This window comes from Protopterus annectens, chromosome 6.part0, assembly GCF_019279795.1.
Source record: "Protopterus annectens isolate FY-2018-M chromosome 6.part0, PAN1.0, whole genome shotgun sequence".
In the NCBI taxonomy this organism is placed as follows: domain Eukaryota; kingdom Metazoa; phylum Chordata; order Ceratodontiformes; family Protopteridae; genus Protopterus; species Protopterus annectens.
The window spans coordinates 517,699,945-517,723,377 of record NC_056737.1 but is presented as its reverse complement, the minus strand read 5'-3'; the positions used below and the strand labels follow the sequence as shown (position 1 = coordinate 517,723,377).

Here is a 23,433-nt window from a genome sequence, read left to right as displayed (position 1 = left end):
CCTAGCTTCCCTGTTGGAGGGCAATGGATTTTTAGAGGTGGAAGCTGAAACTCCTTTAGGCCCCTGTGAAATAGTTTCCAAATCAGCAGTATGGGCCCTGAATAAATGTGAATGTGTTTCTGGGACCCTGTAATACCTGTCTGGCTTGGCTGGAGCCGGAGGAAGAGAGTCAGGGGTAGCACTAGAGTCAGAATATAAATCATCCAAAACATCAAGTACAGGAGGAATAGCTAAGGGCCTGTGCTAGGGCTTCTTAAGGAAAGTCCTAAGGCGTTTTCTGGAATCGGAATATCCCTGTCCTTGCCACTTGAAATGTTCCCTCATGGTATGCAGAACTTCCCCAAAAGAAATATCCTCAGGAGAGGAGGCCGAGGGGATGGAATCTTCTGCATCCGAGTCCTCATAGGTATGGAAGAGCTCTTCCTGGCTATCAGAGTGGACAGAGCCCTCAGAATCTTCATCTGAAGGGATAGGGTCAGAGGGTTCAACCCGGGGCCTTTTATCAGAAGGAGGCTGGGATCCTCTCTCAGGATGGGCCTGTGAACCTCTAATCATAGAAATTAAGTCAGCAGCCATAGACATAATTTGTGTCTCTGGAGTAGGCTGAGGTAAGGTTTTAGTAGTGAGATGTTTTGTTTTGCTGGCTGCCTTAGCCCTAGTGTAGGCCTTAATAGACATGGCCATAGGAGGCCTGGCGGCTCCACGTGCAGGAGTGACCTTGTCTACAGCAATGGTCTCGGGCATTTCCTCGGTTTCGGTATCCGGAGTAAAATCGATAACTGGCGTCGGGGTGATGTCCGGAATCGGAGTCGTCGGTAATGCGGTGTCTTCGGTTCGGAGCGGTGGAGAGACCGTCTCAGAGGGAACCGGAGCACTCGCGCTAGGTTTTGGCGTGGAGTCGGTGGTATACACGGGCCGAGGATGTCTGTCCCAGTCTTTTCGCTTCTTGGGAGTTTATGTCGGTCGCTTCTTGGGAGTTTATGTCGGAAGTTCCGACGGCATGGTGTAAGCAAATTTATCGCCGAAAAAATCTTCGGCGAACTCCGCCCGGCGCCTGAGGGTGCGCTTGTTGAAGCGAGCACAGGCTACACAGGCCGAGACATCATGGTCTGGGCCAAGGCAAGGTAGACAGTAAGAGTGGAAATCCTTATGAGGTATTTGTTTACCACAAGATAGACAATTGTTAACTTTTTCAGTAATTTCTGACATCGGCTGAGGCAAGAAAAGGTCCCCAATGGGGTACTTAGCTTTTTTGATGACTTCGGTATCGAAGAATACAGGAGCTGACCGACCGGCACATGCGAACTGCTTCTGCTTCGGGCACCGCGCGGCAAGAAAGACTGAAGTAAATGGTGTCGGCTGATGCTTATGTACTCCAGCCGCTCTCACGTCGGAGAGAAATGCGACATCAGCCGACGTCGGGCCCAGACTTTGGAATCCGGCCGACCGAGGGCTGCCTGAGGCAGGACAACCCCACATGTTATGACTGCAGTTACATTCTTGAAGGACATCCAGAGACCTATGGCAGACAGGGTTTTTCCAGGTTGTTCGCACCTGGCTAGCGTGTCCTTCACTTAGGAGCCAAAAAAGAACTAAGCTTTGATGGGAGCATTCAAAAAGTAAGACTTGAAAGATCCGCGAGGTCACAAATGCTCATCCAGGCATGACGCCTCAATTCCCAAACCCGCTACTCTAGCCACCCCTTCAGTCGCATGTGAGAGCAACCTCAGATGAGATGACCACCCGGGATTCCCTGTTGGGCAGGTGAACAGTGGGACTTTCCTCAGCCAAGTCCTTTTTCGTGGCCACCACCATAGCATCAACTGGTAACCCTTTGGACCAGTGCAGGTTCTCCTCAGGAGGGGAAAGAATTTTGTCTGGTTTCTGGGAGATCGCCTCAATGGAATCAGGATTCTTCCACGTGCTGCACAACAAGCTGGACAAGTTCTTCGGCGGGGGAGGTCACCCAAGAGGTAGAAAGCCAGGCATGAAAGGGTTGGAAAGCTTCCAGTCACCTCTCTGCTTTAACATCTCCAGGTAGTCTCCGAAAGAAACAACAGGAGGTGACCGTGGGGACCCTTTCACCATTATCGTAATCCATGTCTTCCGTTAAGGACTCCTCAGGTGAGTCCATGTGTTTCCTCTTGGACTTCTTTCGAGGGGGCTCCTTAGTGAGGGTCTCTGAGGAAGACTCGGAAGAGTGTACTTTGAACAGTGGTGTCCTGCAGCTTCTCTGCCCGGTGTCCTTGGGGAGGTGGTCGGTGACAACTGTAGCTCAGGGGGTGAAAACTGGGGTTCCGACATCAAAGGAGTGCTGCAGAAGCAAGAGCCCTTGCCATCGCGCAGAAGGCAGGCCCACCTGAAGAGAGATGGGAGCCAGGAACAGAGGTAGTCTTTCTTGGTTCTGGGCTCCCATCCCAGTCCCGAGATGGTCTTTCTCTGTTCTGGGATCAGAGCCTGGAACAGAGAAAGAACCTCAAGACCAGGGTCACACCCTGCCCCGATGGAACCCTCCCCACAGATGGAGCCTCAAGCAGGATCGGTGCAGACACAGTCACTGGTGCAGAGGAAGGTGCCCAGGAGAGAGTTGGCATAGTACGCCAGGCCGACACACCAGTCCCCCAATCCCCAGATTGAGGCAGGACCGGTTCAGCAGGAAGCGAAGACCAAAGGGACAAACTCGGAGCTGGAGTGAGATGCACCGTAAGCGCTGAGGTGATGGGTTCCAAGAAGGATATTGGAGCAGAAGGCTTCGGAACGGAGATGGTCGAAGGAGGAGTGTAAGATGGAGTCCATGGATAAAGCAACCCAAGTCCTGCAGGTGAGTGGGTCTTAGAAAGTGAGGGAATCCCCCTGGCTACCAACAGCTGGTCTACAAGACGTACTGCATTGTGTTCCGAAAGGCTCCTGGTGGATCTAGTGGATACTCCAGACGGAGAGTCATGACGATCGAGGAATGGGCTATATGCTTGGCCCAGAAACGGGTCTACGGAAGGGGAGTATCAGGTCCGCAGTGCAAGGTCCGCCAGCACCAAAGTCTCTAGTTTTGAGACAGGAAGCAAAGGGGTCACCATCCATTGAGGTTGGTAAAACGCTCGGTGCCGAAGTGGCAACCCAAAACAGTTCCAAACTGGAAACTGATGGCATAGTCGAATGTGTGTCCTGAGCCGAAGTAGCTACAGGTGCCAAAGTCGAAATAGACGTAGTAAGGTCTATGATCAGTGCCGGAGGCTGGACCGGTGCCAAAACAGCCGGTATTGAAGGTTTTGAGATGGTCGGCGCAGAGGAAGGAGGTGCCGAAGAGGCAGACTTATGTTCAGACGATAACTTAGGGACCTTGGATTTCCCAGGCTTGCTCTGAGCACCCGATGGTGAAGAAGGAACAGAATGGGATTCTCTCTGTCCTTAGGAGGGGTTGAGACCTCCATCACAGAAATGGCCTCTGAGAAAGGAGACTTGAGTAACCCCCTTCAGAATCTTATTTTTGCGCTCATTAAAAGTGCATTGGCTGAAGCTCTGACAAATATCACATGGAGGCTGCAATGAAGGGTGGGCCACTCCCAAACAGTATACACAGTCATCATGAGAATCACTGTTAGGTAACTTGCCCTTACAAGAAGTACAATGTTTAAAGCCTGAAGTACTCTTACCCAACATCTTGGTAGAAAAAATAAACCACAGCCAACTGTATAATTCAACTATAATGGTCAACTACATTCAAAAAAATCAGCAATATAACAATGCACTGTATGAAGAAAAGAAAGGGAAACACCTGAATAAAGATAAAAGCTAACAGGTTAAACAGAAGAAACAATACTAACTATGGCATTGAAGAAATACTACAAGGGTAAGGGAAAAGGCCATACCAACAATGGTACTTGAAGTTTACCAACAGTAACAATGGGTAGAGTGGAAAGAATAAGGTTAGACAAAAGAAAAGTACAGTTTTGTACCTACCATAAATGTAGATGTTCGAGGATCCCCATTGCTGCAGTCCTTACTATTGGGTATAGTCTCAGGGTACTAATTCCTCAGTCTTTTCTTGCCCCAGATGTCAGAAGACCCTAAAAAGACAAGGCCCAAAATACCTGCACCCAAAAATATGTACAATATATACAAGAATATATACAAAAAGCATGTAACCTCACCAAACACAGAGGGAAGGAGGGAGGAAAAATTGGACTACAGCAATGGGGATCCTCGAACATCTACATTTATGGTAGGTACAAAACTGTACTATGTTCTTAATTCCCCATTGCTGCAGTCCTTACTATTGGGTAGAATCCCAAAGCAGAGGTAAGGGAGGCTGGCAAATCATAAAGAAGCAGGAGCTGACAACATGCCTTAAAACAGCTGTGGCAAAACCAGCCCTAGACTTAGAGTAGATAGGAAGGTGATAATGCTTAGAGAAAGTATGCACTGAACTCCAAGTAGCTGCTTCCAAAATATCCTTAGTTGCCACCCCCCTTAGAAATGCTGTTGAAGTGGCAGTAGCCCTAGTGGAATGAGGCCTAATCCCAGCTGGAATCTCCTTGCCATGATGGGAATAAAATGCAATGCAAAAGCCAATCCACCTAGAAATAGTTTGTTTTGACACAGGCTTGCCCTGTGAACTCAAAGCAAAAGAAACAAACAACTGCTGAGACTGCCTGAAATCCTTAGTCCTGCTTAAATAATAACGCAATTGCCTGTGTACATCTAAAGTGTGCAAAATCTTTATTTTGGGGTCTGCATAAAACAAATGAATAGTTTGGTTTAAAGCCACACTAGAAACCACCTTAGGCATAAAGGAAGGATTAGTATCCTTATGGAAAATCAAAAGGGCTCTACTGCCATAAGGGCCTGCAACTCAGACACCCTTCTTGCACCATGACAAGTATTTCAATTCAGCAGTAGCTGATGGCTCAAAGGTTGTAGAGTAAGTTTTTCCAACACAAAATTGAGATCCCAAGCAGGCATGAATCTTAATGGAAGAGAAGGACAAACCTTTGTCCAATAACTCAGTAAGATATTGAAGAGCCACACTCAAATTAGGCTCAGAAACCTGCAAATTCTTTGCTGTACTCCAAAATAAAAATCTCTTCCATTTTCTAGCTTCCATAATCACATTTAAAACTTGTTGAGGAAGTTGAGACCTGCTGTGTTTCAACACAGAATATGCCAGGCTGTCAGATGAAGAGAGTGAAGCTTGACATTGAGCAGATGACCATCCTTCTGAGATAACAGATGAGGTGTTGCCGAGGCCAATCTGGAGCTATCAAAATCATCCTTGGCCTGTCTTGTCTGACCTTTAATAGTACCTTTGGTAGAAGAAGCAGAGGAGGAAAGGCATACACATGAAGGTTTTTCCAACTGAAAGACAGAGCATCCACTTTCCAAGCTGTGTGATGAAACCCCTTTGTGCAATACTGTGGCAGCTGGTGGTTTAGTGAACAGATCTATGTCTGGAGTTCCCCATGACACTGTCAATTTTCAAAATACATGAAGATCCAGTTTCATCCATGATTTGTCTGCTTAACACATCTGCTAAGGAGTTCTGTGCTCGGCAGAAACCTTGCCTGAAGAGTTAGTTGCAAGCAGTCTCCCATAAAATCATTGCTTGCCTGCATAGAGGATAAGAATGTGTTCCCCTTGCTTGTTGATGTACCACATGACAGTTGTGTTGTCTGTTAGAATCAACACCTGCCCTGGAAGAAGTAACTCCTTGAAAGCCATTAATGCAAACTGGACTGCTAACATCTCCTTCATGTTGATATGTAGATGCTGTAGTCTGGCAGGCCACTTGTCTTGTATCCACTTTCCATTTAGATGAGCTCCCAAGCAATGTCCGAGGCATCTGTCGTTAAAATCTGACTCGCCCTGGCCGGGTCACAGAGAGTCCCTTGTTCCACAAAAATTCTTTTGAAGGCAAGGTATTATTTGAATGACAGTGTCCAAATCCTGGCAGTGCTGTGTCCATACATTTTGATACACCATTGTAGCTTCCTCATATGCAGTTTGGCATTGGGAAGCACCAAAGATGCCATGAACCCTAATGCTTGAAGGACTGTCCTTGCAGTCAGGACTGATGAGATAGTTGATGGAAGTAAAGTGATAGACTCTTTTGTTTGTCCGGGGTTAAAAAGGCCATCGTATTCAGTCTCACACCCAGAAAGCACATGTCTTGAGAGGGTACTAGACTGGACTTTATTTCGTTCACAGAATACCCTAGGCATCTTAGCACTGCTATAACATATTCCAGATGCTGTAGAAGGTCTTCCTTTTCTTGAGCCAGAATCAGGCAGTCGTCCAAGTAAGGATAGATTTGAATTCCTTGAAGCCTGAAGTAAGCTATCACTGGAGCCAGAACCTTTGTGAATACTGCGGCAGTAGATAAGCCAAAGGGCAATGCAGAGAACTGATAATGAGAATTTCCAGCTCGAAATACTTCCTGCAACTTAGCCTTATAGGCACATGAAGGTAAGCTTCCTTGAGATCTAAAGTTACCATCCAGTGATCTTTGCCCAGCAGAGGTAAAAGCTGTTGTAACGTCAACATCTTGAACTTGGGAATGTCCAGAAAAGTGTTGAGGAGAGATAAATCCAAAATTGGTCTCCACGTGTTCTTCTTTGGTACTAGGAACAGGCGAGAATAAAATCCTAGGCCCCTTTCTGATACAGGGACTGGCTGAATGGCCCCATGTGGAGCAACTGAGAAACTTGCTTGTGAGCCTCTTTTCTTTGTGGAGGACATGCCTTTGAAAGGGGCATTGTATGGAAATAAAATCTGTAACCGTGGTGAATGATATCCAACACCCATTTGTCTTGAGTAATTAAATCCCAATTTTCTTTGAAAAGAGACAGTCTTCCTCCCAAAGGAGCTGCCAGGCGAGAATCTACTGGCAGCTGAAAACAGGTCATTGGGTCTGTTGAAGGACTGACCCCTGCCCTCACCAGAAGTCTGAGCAGGTGAACTCCCTGTTCTAGGCCTAAAGAACCTTGAGCCGTCTAGACCTACCCCTAGACTGGGAATCATAAGCAGGATATGTCCACCCCTTAGCAGGCCAATTTCTACTAAACTTCTGGCTGCACCTGCAAAAATCTGTAACAGTTTGCATAGACTTAGCTTTGTCCTCCATTTTCTTTAAAACTGCTTCCACAGGCGATCCAAACAACACATCAGACTGTAAAGGAGCATCCAAAATCCTTGTCTTAACATGCTCAGCTAAATTCTGCTCCCTCAACCAGGCATGCCTGCGAAGAACAGAACTAGTAGCAGCCACCCTCGAGGAGGCCTGTACAGCATCAAAACCATTCAGACACATGAACCAAATCCAGCAACTCTTACACTCAATACCAGCATCCACCTTAGATTTCAATTGTGAAAGGAGATAATTCTGATATTTTAGCATGTGAAACTGACAATTCTCATGGCTAGAGTGGAAGAAGTATACACTTTCTTTCCCCACCTATCCAAAGCCCTTGCCTCTTTATCAGTGGGAACAGGATTTTTAACCACAGAAGCCTTAACACCTTTAGGCCCTTGAGAAATAGTTTCTGGGTCAAACAAATACTTATGAGCTATAATACCTATCAGGCTTAACAGGAGCAGGAGGCAAAGAGTCAGGGTTCAGGGAAGCCTCTGCAAAACATCTTCCACCACATTCAACACAGGAGGAATAGCTAAGGGCCTATGCTGGGGTAAAACAAGAATTCAATCAGAGTAATCCTGGCCTTCCCATTTAAAGTGCTCCCTCATGGAATGCAGAGTCTCTGAAAATGAGAAATCCTCAGGAGGAGAAGCTGTAGGAGTGGAATCATCCACATCAGAATCAGAATAAGTAGGACTCCTGCAAGTCTTCTTCATGAAGACTCTGAAGCCTCTGAACACTGTTCAAAACTATCAAACTCGGTTCCACCCTAGGCCTCTTATCAGGAGGGGCATAGAACCTCTAATCATAGTAATCAAATCTTCTGCCATTTTAAGCATATGTTTCTTAGGTACAGAACCGAAATGCTAGGAGAAGCCCCACTGAAGCTGAACTTGGCCTACCTCTCAAAGTTTTGGCAACAGAAGGAGAGGCTCTAACTACCTTGGGAAGAGGAAGAACAGTTACCTGAGAAGCCCTCAGCCTGGCCTACCTCCTGAGAAGGCACATCCTGTAACAGCAAAGTTTCTGCCTGAGACTCCATGGAAACTCCTGGCAAAACCTCTGGCTCCACTGAGCCTTCTAAAGAACCGGCGTCCGGGACTGCGGTTCATCAACCGCTGTTTTGTCCTTGCGCTTCTTGGGCCGGCGGGCGTCGGAGCATCCGGCGGCATTTTATATTTACAGCAGCTTCCCAAACACTAACCTGGCACAGTCTAACCTCCTCTTAATAGTGCGTTTGTTAAACCTAGCACAAGAGCGGCAACCAACAACGTCGTGCTCAGGCCCTAAACAAGGTATACACAAGGTATGGTAATCCCTATGAGGTATCTGTTTCCCACAAGAAATACAGTTATTCACTTTTTCTGACATCCGGTTAAATACTGAGGCAAGAAAAACCAAAATGTAGCCAACTCTGTTTCGGTCTGAAACTCCGTTTGAAATATTTCAAACGCCAACCTGCACTGCAAAACTGCTTCTGCATCGGACCATGCGGCAAAAGACTGAGGATATGGCGTCGGTCATGCTGACGTACAGCGTACTGGCGTCGGCGCCTCGCCACGCGCGTCCCTTATGCTCTGGTAGTCGGGGCGACTGGACGCGACTGGCGCCTCACGTCTAATGCGCCCTGACACGGCGGCCGTCCGACCATACTGGTATTAGGCGGGCCGACTGGACGCGGACTATACCCAATAGTAAGGACTGCAGCAATGGGGAACGAAGAACATCGACACTAGCAATACTAATGGTTTAGAAAAATATGAAGATATCCAAAGATTTTACACAAAAATCAAAAATGATTTCACTTAGCTGAGAGCTCGGCTGATGCACGGCTTTACGGCTACACGGCAAACGAGATAAGAGGTAACAGGGAGAAGGGCATTCTGGGTAGAGACTTAGCTAGAGAGTTTTTTGGCTGGCGCGAGCTTGGTAATAGGCCAACTCGGTACAGAACCCAGCTTTATTAGATGACAACATTATATACTGCTGATATACAAAGATAAAGGTGAAAAACACAGTATCAAGGAGAAATTAACTAGAATAGCCAACAGCACAAATGGAGACTATTACAAATTGTACTGAATCATCTGCAGAATATCTGCTAGTTTTTCAATGATTTTTAACTGCTTGAGTAAGAGGTAGTTATTAAATATGTGATGTTACCTGAAATAACTCAACCAGGAATTGTTCAACTACACAATTTAGTAGCTTTGACATGTCCAAACACTTGGACTCAAAAAATTTTTTGCTTCAGTATGTTTGTGCAAGTGTTGCTCTAAGGACAATTTTTCTTTATCTACTGAGAAGTTCAAGACTAAGTTTAAAGTGCTTCTTGTCAGTTTCAAAAGATACAAGTGTGAGTGTTAACATATGAGTGTCAACATCACTGGATTAGTTTTATATAAGCAACTGATAAATGCTGCAAGACAAAGGTTCCTCTATATTAGTATGCATTTCTAGTTCAAGTTATTCCTAGCTGAAAGGATAAAGCTCCAACAGAAAACTCAATACCTACATGTCTACAGGCTCTTGTTGGTCCAGTGGCAATTGATACTGGCACAGTATGCTGACAGCCTTGGGTTTCAGTGTTGGATGAAACCCAATATCTTTCACTTCTGTTATTCCAACAGTGCCTAAGCAGGTTTTCTCAGTGTGTTTGCAGTTTTCCCAAGACAAACAGTCAAACAAGTATCAAAGAGATGTAATGCTTAGGAGGAAAGTACTGCACTTAAAATGTTTTCCATTAATAAGTACAAGTGTTAAGAAGTTTACATACAGAAGGATAAATACACATGAGCTTTAATACTTGCAGAATAAATGCATTAAGTACTACTGTTGGACTTCAAAGAAAAGCTAAAATGTATAGCGAGACAAGGTGAAAGGCCAAGTATCAAGCAGTACTTACAAACTTCTAATTTTAACTTAACATGAAATTAACACAAGCAATGAAATTTAAATACCAAAATTAGCAGCATTTGTTTTTGTGGAGTTGTGTCTTGTTTTCGTAAAGAACTGATTTACTGAGGTAAAAGAATGTATGGTAATTAACAGTTAATAGGAAAAGTAGATGAAACCGGTTAAGAAGAAAGCTGGAACATGGCAGCTGTTTTGCAGATAGGAGTTAGAGAGAAGCTCAAAGCACCACATCTCAGTGAAAGCATACAGTAACAATGAACAAGATAAGTTAAAATAGAAGCCACTTACTGTGCAAAGTACTTTTGAGTTTGCAGGGCAGAGAAGGGAGATTAGAAACACTGGGTAAAGAAAATGTTACAGTTAAAACATGCATCCAGCTTTCAACCCCAAAAAAAAGCAGTAAAGAGAATGGTTATGTTTGGCATGGATCACTGTTTTAAAGGTAACCTTTAGGAACTCATGGTCCAACTTCCAGAGTTTAGCAGCCCAAGGCCGTCATCCCATGCCATAGTTAGTTTTTTGTTTTTATTTACTGTATGTTAGTAGGCAACACCACTTCCAATATCCCATTTCAATTTGTTGGTTCTGTTCTCTCGATCGAGAACTGGGTAGGTAAATGTACCACTAGGGAAATTCTCGTGTTCACTGATGTTTTACTGTCCCCCATTTTTTGCCGTCATGGTGTGTGTGTTAGGTCTAGCGGTGTACTTTCTTCCCTTGACCAACAGGATGGGTGGGTATGTGTAGGTGCCAGAATGCCAAATCCCCTGTAATGACTCATTCCAATGTATTCTGCCTTCCCATGACATGCCCGCCTACAGTATTTGTGCCAGTTGTAATAAAACAAACCAAGAAGGCAGAAAGATCTGCAGTCTCATCTTGACAGAAAGCTGATGGCCCACTCACACCAGACTGCTCGTCTAGTGCTCTATAGCAGTAGTCATCTTCAGAAGTCACCTTAACAAAACATGGGAAATGCATGAAGCAAAGAAAATGTGAGGCTGGTAATCTCTCTCTGCTCATCTGTCAATTCTGCAATTACTTCTGTGGCTGGAAAAATTCCAGCTATCATAGTTTGAGAGCTTGCCCAATAACTAAAGGTTGAAAGGCAGAATTTTTGCCACGTGTCCTGGCTTTTGAAGCAGTGCCTCCTGCCACACTTGGAGACTCAGACGTATGAAGATAAAGGCCTTGTCGCTACCTGCAAGTTAAAGGATGGCTACTGCTGACCACTCTCTCCCAAGCTGCCCTCCAGGTCTGGCAGGAACTGGCCCAGGTTTTCCATGGAAGCTACACAGCTGACCCAGTTAAGGTGCTGCCCTCTTTCAAGCAGGAAAATCAGCGCTCTCCTGAGAGTTATATTTAAAAGGGGAGAATAAAGTAATTGGTCAGTCTTGATATCCATATCTTTTCTTACTAGAAGCCTTTTTTTTTTGGTTTTCCACCAGAAGACATCTCAATGGGGGATCACCTATCTTGAATGAAGATTTGTTTCAAATGGAGAGTTAAGGCAGTCTGCGATGCTTAAAAAATATATAAACACTTTGGGCCTGGACACCCCAAAGGTTCTGGTTATTCCTCCAGTGTGTGTAGATGTTCTAAATATGGCATAATTTGAATCAGAGTCCAAAAGCCTTCCCTAAAAAAAAAAAAAAAAAAAAGCCTGGAACCCAATATACGAGCGGTTTTGTCACTTCAACTTTCAATAATTTCTTTGCAGATGAAAAAGAAAGGTTTGGTTTTGAGCTATCAAATTGCTACTTTACTATCAAATTAAAAGCATACCCCCCAAAGATAATAGGAAACAACCTGGATACTGTATCTTAAAATCTGAATTAAGTTTACAGTGCATTCTGAACTCACAAGCCTGTTATAGTTGCTGGTGTCAGGACAGACTTAACTGGGTAGACATTACTATCCTCTTCCTCATAGGTTCATAGCTCAGTATCTGGCTAGCTGCCCAAGCAAGCCATTTTAAGCCTAGCTAATTTCACTTCAAAAGTAGAGAATCAGGCACTGTACCTTGTATGTCTGAGGTACACACCTTAACCACTAAGCAAAAACTCGCCCCCTCAGACCACAAAAAGCATTTACTTTGCTCTATGAGGGGTTTGAGACTTGACCCAGATCTGGTCAGAACCAAGCTTTGGCTGCGACTACACATCCAGTCTTTTGACTATACCACAGCCTGCATATATAGATTGAGCATTTTTTTTTTAACCCTAACACCTGGTCACTTGCCATAGCAAATGGTAATTCAACATTATGGTAATTCAAAACCAATCTTGTTCTCACAATTTAAGACAGCACACACTGACCAAATTCACTCAGAAGCCCCTTTTACTTCAGATTCAAGGACAGATGGGCACACCCACCGCACACCCCACATACAACACAAACAAAACTAGATTTTAACATACTGTGCCTACTAGCACTTCTGCAAACAAGGTTTAACAATCCACTGTACCAAAAGCTAAACAGAAATCACCTGTAAATCTGAGTTGCAGAATTCTTAATGTGAGACATTTAAGTATTTTTAGTTTAAATGCATTTTCTCAAAATTTAAGCTACAGAACTGTTAACAAATGGTTGCCAATTCCATACCAAAATAAGATACATATTCAACAGTACTGTGCGTGCAAAACAGGATAACCACAGAGGCCTTAACACCTTGGGCCCCTGAGAAACAGTTTCTGGGTCGCCCTGGAACAAAACAAATACTTATGAGCTTGAGGGCACCCTATAATACCTATCCAGGTTTTAACAGGAGGCAGGAGGCAAAGAGTCAGGGTTCAGGAAGCTGGAATCATCCACATCAGAATCAGAGAATAAGGATACTCTTGCAAATCTTGACTCAAGACTCAGAGACCTCTGAACACTGTTCAAAACTATCAAACTCGGTTCCACCCTAGGCCTCTTATCAGGAGGGTATAGAACCTCTAATCATAGTAATCAAATCTTCACAGACTCAGAGGAAAAAAACACTGTAGCTGTCAGCAAGGTACATTTGGAGCTGCAGATTCCCTAGTTAATACTCAGCTGTATTTTGGAGAAAATGATCCACTTTCAATTCCCATGTTTTTTCAAAACAAGGCAAAGTAGAGTAGCTTGGGTTGGTGGCATAGGAGGGATAAATCCCAGATTACAGCTGATGTGACCAGAGTTCAACTGTGGCCTGGGCACTTAAGCAGGGAGGATGGGTGCACCCATTCTGGAAGGTGGAAAGATGGTTACTGCCCTGCTCACACAGCTACTCTTGACAGCCCCCAGCTGTACAGTAGACCATAGTCATGATGCAGGGAGCCAGGGCTATGAAAAACAGACATTCCCACCCAAGCCAGTGATGGTAGCTCCTTTTAGCTCATGCTGGGGAGCGCACACACGGACAATGGGGCTTAAAACAGTCCCCATAGTGAACCCAAGTGCTCACATCACCACTGGAGCAGGATTAAGCCAAAAATAAAGCACCCTCATGGTTGCCTGGATGACGTCCCCCTTGAACAGGGCACTTTGTTATTGAGGACAGGTTTGATGATCAGCAGGTACCAGGCAAAAACAAAACAGACACGGTTGTGTAACTGTGCAGGATTGCAGAACACAGGAAGAAAGAAGTTATCCACTAACATCCAAAGAACTGGGATCTTGAAGTTAACATATCTGAAAATGGGGTGGGTGATTGTTGCATCAAAGAAATCCAATGTGTGTACTTTTCGATTTTAGTCCACAAATTCTGTTGAACACTTGTTTAAACAGTTTCTAGAAAAGTGGTTACTCTGCTCAGCAACATATCCTGAGCAAACTTGAGGCAGTGAAGAAAGAGGGAAAAAAGTTGATTCTATACAAAATTCCTACTGTGACTTAGTAGATAAGAGTAGGTTTAATAATAAAACAAAGCTTGTCAAACTGTTTGTAAATCTGCCACAAACAGGTTGACAAAAAAAAAGGTTCTAAATGCAGCTACTTCAGGTACGTCTCCACAAGAGCTCATAAAACTGTACAATTTAAGTGTGGCCTTCAAGAACATTTTTAAATATATGGCAATGCACTAAAAATAACTTAAGAAATGTGCTTTACGAAAAACAAGTTGCCATTTTTTCCATACAGTTAGGATCACAAATACCTGTTCCGTAGCTACTCTGGCTTCTTGCTTGAACTTCTGAAGAGTACCCATCAACAGGCCAAACATACGTCGATTCCTACATAAACAAAATCATTACTCCAACAGCAATGCATATATTTAGGCAAATTTGAATAAATATGGAGCTATGCATGTTTCAAATATTTTTCTGCAGCTCGGGGAGCAGGATTTAGCACTTGCCTATACCTACAAGAAAACTCCGTAAGAAGTAAGGTAAAGGAATGCTGCACACAGACAGGGCCCCATTAGAATGTCTGTGTAAATGAAGAGACTTAATGACAAATCTTGAAACGAATAGCATTTCCATAACAAACAAAAGTGAAACAAACTCGTACTATCCACACAGCAATAATATGATTATATTTTTAGTAAAAAAGGATTCAAAACCAGATTCAGGTCACCATACAATTTGGTCAGGATAGGGGACATGTAGGGGACAAGCAGGTTACCAAAGCCTTAACACACTTGGGTGGCACTGCACACTGAATAATTCCTGACAAACAGTTCATTTCATGAAGTCACTGGCATTTATCCCACAATACATATCAAGCAATACAGTGTCTTAGTCTAACAGCAATATGATCAGGATGGCTTCTAACATCTTCTCTACCACACAGCCACGTAGACATCAAATCATACCCCCATATGTTGGATAAACATATGTTAGGTAAAATGCAGGGAAACTACATACAGATTATGCACATACAAACAAAACTCAATTTTCATACATATAGTAACTGAGACACTGAATACAAGTGCTGTTATAATTGCTGAAGTGATATTCTAGATAAAGGTTATTACGATGAAGGACATACATAACTGACAACTCTGTTCAGCACTAACCTGTGGAACAAAGTCCCTTTTGCACAGAGCTGCTGTATGGCTTAAATGAACTTAAGCATGATTACAGTACCTTATAAGTGTCATTCCCTAGTTCATTACGGCAAAACATTAAAATATGCAAGAGTTTTTAACTGTACAGTGCTAGTACTGCAAGTACATACAACTCATATTTCAGTATATACATCATATTTACAATGGCTCCTACTACTGTGCAATATTAACAGGCTAGGCGGTAAATAGTTGTCCTGGCTGTGTAAGGTCTTAATTTTTCTCTGAAGCATTTGCATTTGTGTTCTTTAAAACCTAACTTTCAATTTAAGTTTTGAAACGTGATGGTAACTTCATTTCTGACCTTGCTTGGGATTTTATTTCAAAGTGATACTCCAATTTTACCAAAAAAAAACCCATTCTTCAATAACAGACAAAGTAGGACAAGGCTACTGGCAAGTTTTAGCCTATTTTCTGCATAGAGTTTCTGAGAACAGTGAAGTGTGTGTTCATACACCTCACATATATGCTTTAAAGGGCAGCAACATATCTACATTCAAAACCCCAAAACAGTAAACACAACTGAGAAGGAAAAAGTGCTTAGAAACCGTACCAAAATCGCTACAAACCAAAGCACTTGCAGAACCAGCAAACTAAACACCTCTTCAGGTCAGTAAATCAAAAAGATTTAACGCCACAAAACAGTAACTTGCATTTTCATCCTTGGACTTCATCATAATGAAGTTATCCAAGCTAGTAATCTCCTTACATAACCTCCCCATTGACAAAACAATTAACCAATTAAAACATTTAGTATAATTGAACGTAGTGCAAAGTGCAACTGTAAAAAATGCAACTATAAAAACTCCTAAAAAGTACAGTTTTGTACCTACCATAAATGTAGATGTCCGAACAGGAATGCATCTGCAGTCCTTACAAATGGGTTGTCCTGTCGTCAGGCAGCCCTTCGGTCGGCCGGATTCCAAAGTCTGGGTCTGGCCTCGGCTGGTGTCGCACTTCACCCCAAGTCATAGCTGCAGTTCTTCGGGTATAAAGGCATCAGCCGACGCCATTTTCCTCAGTGTTTCTTGCCCCAGATGCCAGTTGCCCTCTTGGATAGCTAAATTTTGGATAAATGCCAATGTTTCCAAATAGTAGAAGGCAAACACAAAAAATAAGCATGTATGTACATATATACAAACAAATACACCATAAGAGATCCCCCCCCCCAGCTAGCTATTAGATGGGCAAATACCCTAGGAATACCACAGAAGGGAAGGAGGGTGGGTAATCCTGACTGCAGATGCATTCCTGTTCGGACATCTACATTTATGGTAGGTACAAAACTGTACTATGTCCTTCATGGATGCATCTGCAGTCACTAAATGGGTAGAATACCATAGCCAAACTAGGGGAGGAGGAAGAAGAAATTATGGTGTAGTTAGGATCCCTTGCAAAACAGCAGTGGCAAATCCTGCTCGGGATCTAGAGTATAAAGGTAAGTTATAATGCTTGGCAAATGTATGCACGGAGGTCCAAGTAGCAGCCTCTATAATGTCCTTGGTAGCCACTCCTCGTAAGAAAGCTGTGGTAGTGGCTGTAGCCCTTGTAGAATGAGGCCTTATGTTCTGTGGAGTTTGCTTTCCATGGTAGGAGTAACAGAATCTGATGCAATTTCCTATCCACTTGGAGATTGTCTGCTTTGAAATTGCTTTTCCTTCCCTTCCTGTTGCATATGCTACCAGAAGCTGGTCAGTTTTTCTATTGCCCTTGGTTCTGTCCAGGCAGTAGCGCAACTGTCTATGTACATCCAAAGTATGCAGCAGTCTTTCCCCCCTGTTCTGTGGATTGGGGAAGAAGGTAGGTAGGTGGATAGCCTGGTTTAAAGACACTCTGGATACCACCTTAGGCATAAATGTAGGATTTGTTCTCATGGACACTATCTTGATGGAAGATTAGGAAGGGTTGTACTGCCATTAAAGCCTGTAGGTCAGAAACCCTTCTTGCTGAGGTAATTGCCAGCAGAAAAGCAGTTTTCCAGGATAGGTGTTGAAGATCTGCTGTTGCTGCTGGTTCGAAAGGGGAGTGTCAATTTTTCTAGCACAAAGTTCAAGTCCCATGCTGGTAATGGTGGTTTCCTAGGAGGTTTTACATTTTTAATTCCTCTCAGAAACTGCCTGAGTAGAGGATCTTGAGAAGACAGGGGGATCGAAGCTGTATTCTGCAAAAATAGCTGATGCATGTATCTTGATGGAGGAATAGGACAAGCCTGTATGGAAAAGCTCTGCCAAATACTCCAGGATGTTGGCAATGTCTACCTTTGACACATCTTTTCCCCTTTCAGTACTCCAAATGAGAAACCTTTTCCATTTTCCTGCATAGTTCCTTCTTGTTGAAGGTCTGCGGGCCTCAAGGATAATGTCTTTAACCCTTTGGGATAAATCTGGGTTAGTTGCTCTTATGTAATGTTCCAGGCAGTCAGCTGCAGAGTTTTCAGGTTTGGATGCAGGGTGTTGTAGCCGCTCTGAGTTAACAACAAAGGAATCAGGGGTAGTGTCCACATTTTCCCCGAGACATGCTCCTCAGTAATGGGTACCAATGTTGTCTTGGCCAGTCTGGAGCTATCAGAATGATCCTTGGACGTTCCTCTGACTTTCAATAGCACCTTGTGCATCAAAGGAAGAGGTGGGAATGCATATGCTGTCAGGCCTTTCCAACTGAAGGATAGAGAGTCCACCTTCCAAGTAAGTGGGTGGTACGTCCTTGTGCAGAATTTCTTGAGCTGGTGATTGAGTGGGGATGCGAATAGGTCTATTTGTGGCAGTCCCCATTTCCTTGTGATGACCTTGAAGATGTCCGGGTGTAGCATCCATTCGTGAGCATCCGAGGTAGTTCTGCTTAATATGTCTGCTAGGATGTTTTCTTTTCCCGGTACAAAAATTGCTTGTAACTGAATGTTGTAGCTCAGAGCCATATTCCATAGGTCCAGTGCCATCCGGCATAGAGGGTATGAATGAGTGCCTCCCTGTTTGTTGATGCACCACATGACTGTGGTGTTGTCTGTCCTTATCAACTGCCCTTCTTGGAGGAATGGTCTGAAATTCTGGATTGCTAGTTTTACTGCTAGCATTTTCTTTTGATTTATGTGCAGGTGCAGCTGATCTGGAGTCCATAAGCCTTGTATGCACTTGTCCAGCATGTGGGCCCCCCAACCGAGGTCTGAGGCGTCCGTTGTGATGGTTTGGCTTGGTTGAATGCTGTGGAAGGGCAAACCTGGGTTTGACTGGCATGCCTGAGCCCACCTCAGGCATGAAATTAGTGGTATTTCGGTTTCTAGGCTGTGTCTGTGTTGAGACCATAAATTCTTCAGGTACCACTGTAGCTTTCTCATATGCAGTCTGGCATGAGGGGCCAGGATTATGCAGGATGCCATGAAGCCCAAGGCCTGCAGTACTTTCCTTGCTGTTTGTTATGCTTTGTTAATGCCAAGAAGTAGAGAGGAAGTTGTTGTTTTTCTGCAGTTAGGAATGCCATCTGTTTTACTGTGTCCAATTCTGCACCTAAGAAGGTTATTCTTTGGGATGGTATCAGTCTTGATTTTTTTATATTGACTGTATATCCCAGGGCTTGCAGTAAGCAAATGACTCTTTGTAAGTCTTCTGTTAGCTTGTTTTTGTTGTCCGCTTGTATCAGGGCAGTCCAGGTATGGATATATTTGGATTCCCTGAAGCCTGCAGTGAGCGATTACTGATGCCAGGCATTTCGTGAACACTCTGGGCGCAGTAGATAAGCCAAAGGGCAATGCTGAGAATTGATAATGCTCTGACCCCTGCAAGAAATCTGAGGTATCTTCTGCAATTTGGTCGTATGGGGACGTGCAGGTATGCCTCCTTGAGATCTAGAGTCACCAGCCAATACTCCTTGCCCAGCATGGGAAGAAGTTGCTGTAGGGTCAGCATTTTGAATTTTGGAACAATGATGAATGTGTTTAAAGCGGACAGGTCGAGAATAGGCCTCCAATTTTCTTGGTACCAGGAATAGTCTGGAGTAAAATCCCTTTCCTTGTTCCATAGATGGTACCCTTTCCACAACTCTCATCTTTGCTAATTGAGCTATTTGTTTTAGAGCTTCTGTCTTTTGATTTGGTGGTAGGTTTGGCATTCCTCTTTTCCTGGTAAAGTATGGAAATGAAACCTGTAGCCTTGGTCTATAGTTTGCAAAATCCACTTGTCTCTTGTGATGTAGTGCCAGTTTTTTTGAAAATAAGGCTAACTTTCCGCCTAAGGGTGCTGCAATTTGTTCCGTGGTAGGCGGTGCCAGAGCCAAGTCACTGTGATTGTCCTGTTGCAGTGGTAGTAGTTGTGTCTGTGCCTCGCTGGTTGTTACCTTGCCACTGGCGTCCCCTGTAGGCACCTCCTCTGGATTGATTTCTGCCTCTTGAACGCCTAATTCCTGCCTCTCTGTGTTTTAGAGGAGTCTGGAAAGAACCAATTTTTGGAAGGCCAGTTCCTGCTAAACCTTGGAGGCTGAACTTGTAAGAAATCTTTCACTGTTTGTACAGATTTTGCCTTCTCTTCCATTTTCTTCAGTACCTGCTGAGCAGGAGAACCAAATAAACTGACCTTATCCATAGGAGCATCTAATAGTTTTGCTTTAACATGATCCGGCAAGACCTGTTCTTTCAACCATGCATGCCTTCTTATAACTGTGCCAGTCATGGCTGATCTAAAGGAAGCCTCCAGTGCATCATAGCCACATTTTAAAGAATGGTTACTAACCTGCTGAATGTTATGCACCATTTCTAGAACATATTTCTTATCTAAAGAATCATCAGAGGACAGTTTCTTAGTTAACTGATCAAGCATAAACTCCTGGTATTGGATCATATGAAACTGACAGTTCAATGCTCTAGCTGAGAGAGTAGCAGAGGTGTATACTTTTTTACCCCATCTCTCTAAGGACTTGGATTCCCTTTCAGAGGGGAGAGGGTTTTTAACTGAGGTCGAAGCTACTGCCTTAGGCCCCTGGGAGATAGTCTCGGGATCTGCAAAAGGAGCCTTATATAAATGGTGATGCGTGTCCGGGACCCTGTAGAACCTATCGGGCTTAGTAGGGGCTGGAGGCAAAGTATCAGGAGCAGTGCAAGCATCATTAAATGCATCATCTACAACAGGAAGAACTGGAGGTATAGCTAAAGGCCTATGTTGTGGTAAATGCAAAAAAGTCCTAAGCCTTTTCCTTGAATCTGAGAAATCTTGCCCCTGCCATTGGAATTGCTCTCTCATGGCATGTAAGGTTTCTCCAAAGGAAAATTCCTCTGGTGGAGAAGCAGAAGGAATCGATTCCTCAGCATCGGAGTCTTCATAAGGAGAAAAAGGACCCTCTGGATGGTCTGTATTGTCTGTATCATAGAAGAATCATCTGAGGACACTGGCTCAGGGGGCTCTGCTCTAGGTCTCTTTTCTGGAGGAGGTTGAGAGGCCCTGTCTGGATGAGGTTGGGATCCCCTTAAAGAGATGAGATCCTCTGCCAGAGTGAGCATTTGGGAACTGGAACTGGGCCTGTGAGAGCGGGGCTTAACAGGCACAGACTTAGAAGTTTTGGCTGCTTTAGCCCTGGCAAAGGCCTTTATGGACATGGCTGCAGGCGGCCTAGCAGCACCGTGCAGGGGTTGAAACATTCAAAGGGATGGTGTCCGATAATTCTTGTGAAACCACAGTAGCAGGTTGAATTTCAGAGGCCGATTCAGCGAGGTTAGAAGGGGCCTCGGTAGTAGTCATGGATTCGGCTGAAGATAGAACCGTTTGCTCGGTTTCGGCGAAACCGAGACACTCGGTTTGCTTAACTGCGGTTTCGGCGAAACCGCGGACAGCAGTGTCGGTCCTTTCTTTGCGTTTCTTAACAACTTGTGAAGTCGGAGGATCCTACGGCATTATACGCAAAATCTGAGCGAAAAACTGTTCAGCAAACTCCGACCCGGCGTCTAAGCGTCCGTCGGTTGAAAGAAGCACAGGCTAAATAAGCTGCTACGTCGTGGTCTGGGCCTAAACAAGGTAAGCAGTAAGAGTGGAAATCTTTATGAGGTATTTGTTTCCCACAAGTTAAACAGTTACTCACTTTTTCTGACATCGGCTGAGGCAAGAAAGAGTCCCCAGCGAGTACTTAGCTTTAGAAGTCTTGAGTAGTATTCGGTAGTAGTAATCTCTGGATCAGACCGACCGGCACTTGCGAACAGCTTCTGCTTGAGCCAGCGGCAAGAAAGACTGAGGAAAATGGCGTCGGCTGATGCCTTTATACCCGAAGAACTGCAGCTATGACGTCGGGTGAAGTGTGACACCAGCCGAGGCCAGACCCAGACTTTGGAATCCGGCCGACCGAAGGGCTGCCTGACGACAGGACAACCCATTTGTAAGGACTGCAGATGCATCCTTGAAGGACATCAAATAGTTACTTGTTACAGTAACAGATTTTTTTAAAAGGCAGTTTTTAAAAAACATTGAATCACATACTTAATATGTAAATACATAAAATGCAGGCCATCAAATGTTATATAACAGAAGTAAAAAAGATGCGTTACACCAAAGTTTTAAATTGTGTTGAAACTAAACTACTCTGGTAAGCTAGTAAAACACTGCCATCTACTGGTCAAGAAATAATGCTAAATAAAAGCATTATAGTTTAGCAGATCTAAGTTTAAGGACAGGGGCTAAGAAATATAGTCATTCAAGCCTGGTTCGCTGTTGGCCTCCAAGCTCAACTGCCAAAATAGTTCCCTGTACTCTATCGTTGTCTAATGCACTATTTAGACACACCACACTTTGTAAAGATGCAGTTTTTGTTTTTTTTGTCACAGAAAAAATAGAACAGGACCCTCGAGGTGGTCCCCGGGAGACGATAGAGTACAGGGAACTATTTTGGCAGTTGAGCTTGGAGGCCAACAGCGAACCAGGCTTGAATGACTATTTCTTTAGCCCCTGTCCTTAAACTTAGATCTGCTAAACTATAATGCTTTTATTCAGCATTATTTCTTGACCAGTAGATGTTAAGTGTTTTACTAGCTTACCAAAGTAGTTGTCTTTCAACAGAATTTAAAACTTTGGTGTAACATCTTTTTTACTTATTTCTATTATATTACATTCAATGGCTTGCATTTTATGTATTTACATATTAATTATGTGATTCAAGTTTTTTTTTTAAATCTGCTTTTTAAAAAATCTGTTACTGTAACAAGTTAGTTGCATTTTTACAGTTGCACTTTGAAGGCACTACATTCAATTATACTAAATGACTTAATTGGTTGTTTTGTCATTGGGAAGGGAGGGTTATTTAAGGAGATTACTAGATAGGTTAACTACTCATTCTGATGAAGTCCAAGAACGAAAACGCAAGTTACTGTTTTGTGGCGTTAAATAAATATTTTTGGTTCACTGACCTGAAGAGGCGGTTTTTGTTTGCTGGTTCTGCAAGTGCTTTGGTTTGTAGTGATTTTGGTATGAATTCCAAGCACTTTTTCCTTCTCAGTTGTGTTTATTGCAGCAATATATCTGCCTTAATACACCACAACACTATTTAACAAGTTTCAAAACCCTTAGCTCCAGCACAAACTTTTACAAGTCTCACTGATAATCCACTCATCTGTATTTTGTCTTCACAGAGTCTATTAAAATGTCTTAGTGTTAAAGTCTAAACACTGGAATTCCATGACTTAGGTTCTACGATACCCATAACATTTCAAAAACTTCAATTATGCACCATCTGCTGTTGCGGTCAAGACAACATAATGGACTTGGACTTTCTTACCTACCTAACCCCACTGGTGTCCCCAACATTTGGTATTGCAAAACATGAAGAACATGACATTAGTCAGTGCATCCTGACAACGTCACCAGCTTTTACACTGCAGCAATGCAATATACAGGAAATATCCACTTACCTTCATTTAAAAACACACTTGCAAATATCCCCGTTTTCAGGAGCAAAAAAAAAGTTCTCATGTAGGTGCATACATTTATATACACACAACCTGAAAAAAATGGCAGACTAGCAAACTTGATGAAATAAAAAAATATATATACATATTGTTTTAATAAGTCGGTGAGCTTCAGGCAGTATGTAAGCTCCCAACAACTCAAACACACAAATCAGTGAATGAAGCAGGGTGAACAATACAGAATTTGATACAAATATCAGTAATAAATATGACTACCGATGAAAGAGATGGTACCACTATCTTAATAATACTCCCAGTGACTCTAAAAGCTAAAACATTCATACAAAGTGCAGAGAAAGCACAGTCTCTCTCGCTCTTCAAAAACAAAGACTTGGGGGGAATAAAAACAATTTTCTTTTTTGCGAATCCCGTGAAAATTTTAAATGGAAATATACTTACCCCCCCAAAGGGAAAAAAATTAGTTTCCTG

General features: G+C 43.5%; 1 protein-coding gene across 1 annotated transcript in view; it reads right to left on the bottom strand.

The window, feature by feature from the left end:
- Positions 1–23,433, bottom strand: part of PNN (pinin, desmosome associated protein) — a 499,028-nt gene that overhangs the window by 313,208 nt on the left and 162,387 nt on the right. The window contains exon 5 of the mRNA XM_044073546.1: positions 14,166–14,241. Coding sequence (XP_043929481.1) covers positions 14,166–14,241 — 76 coding nt within the window. The remainder of the gene's footprint in view (positions 1–14,165; positions 14,242–23,433) is intronic.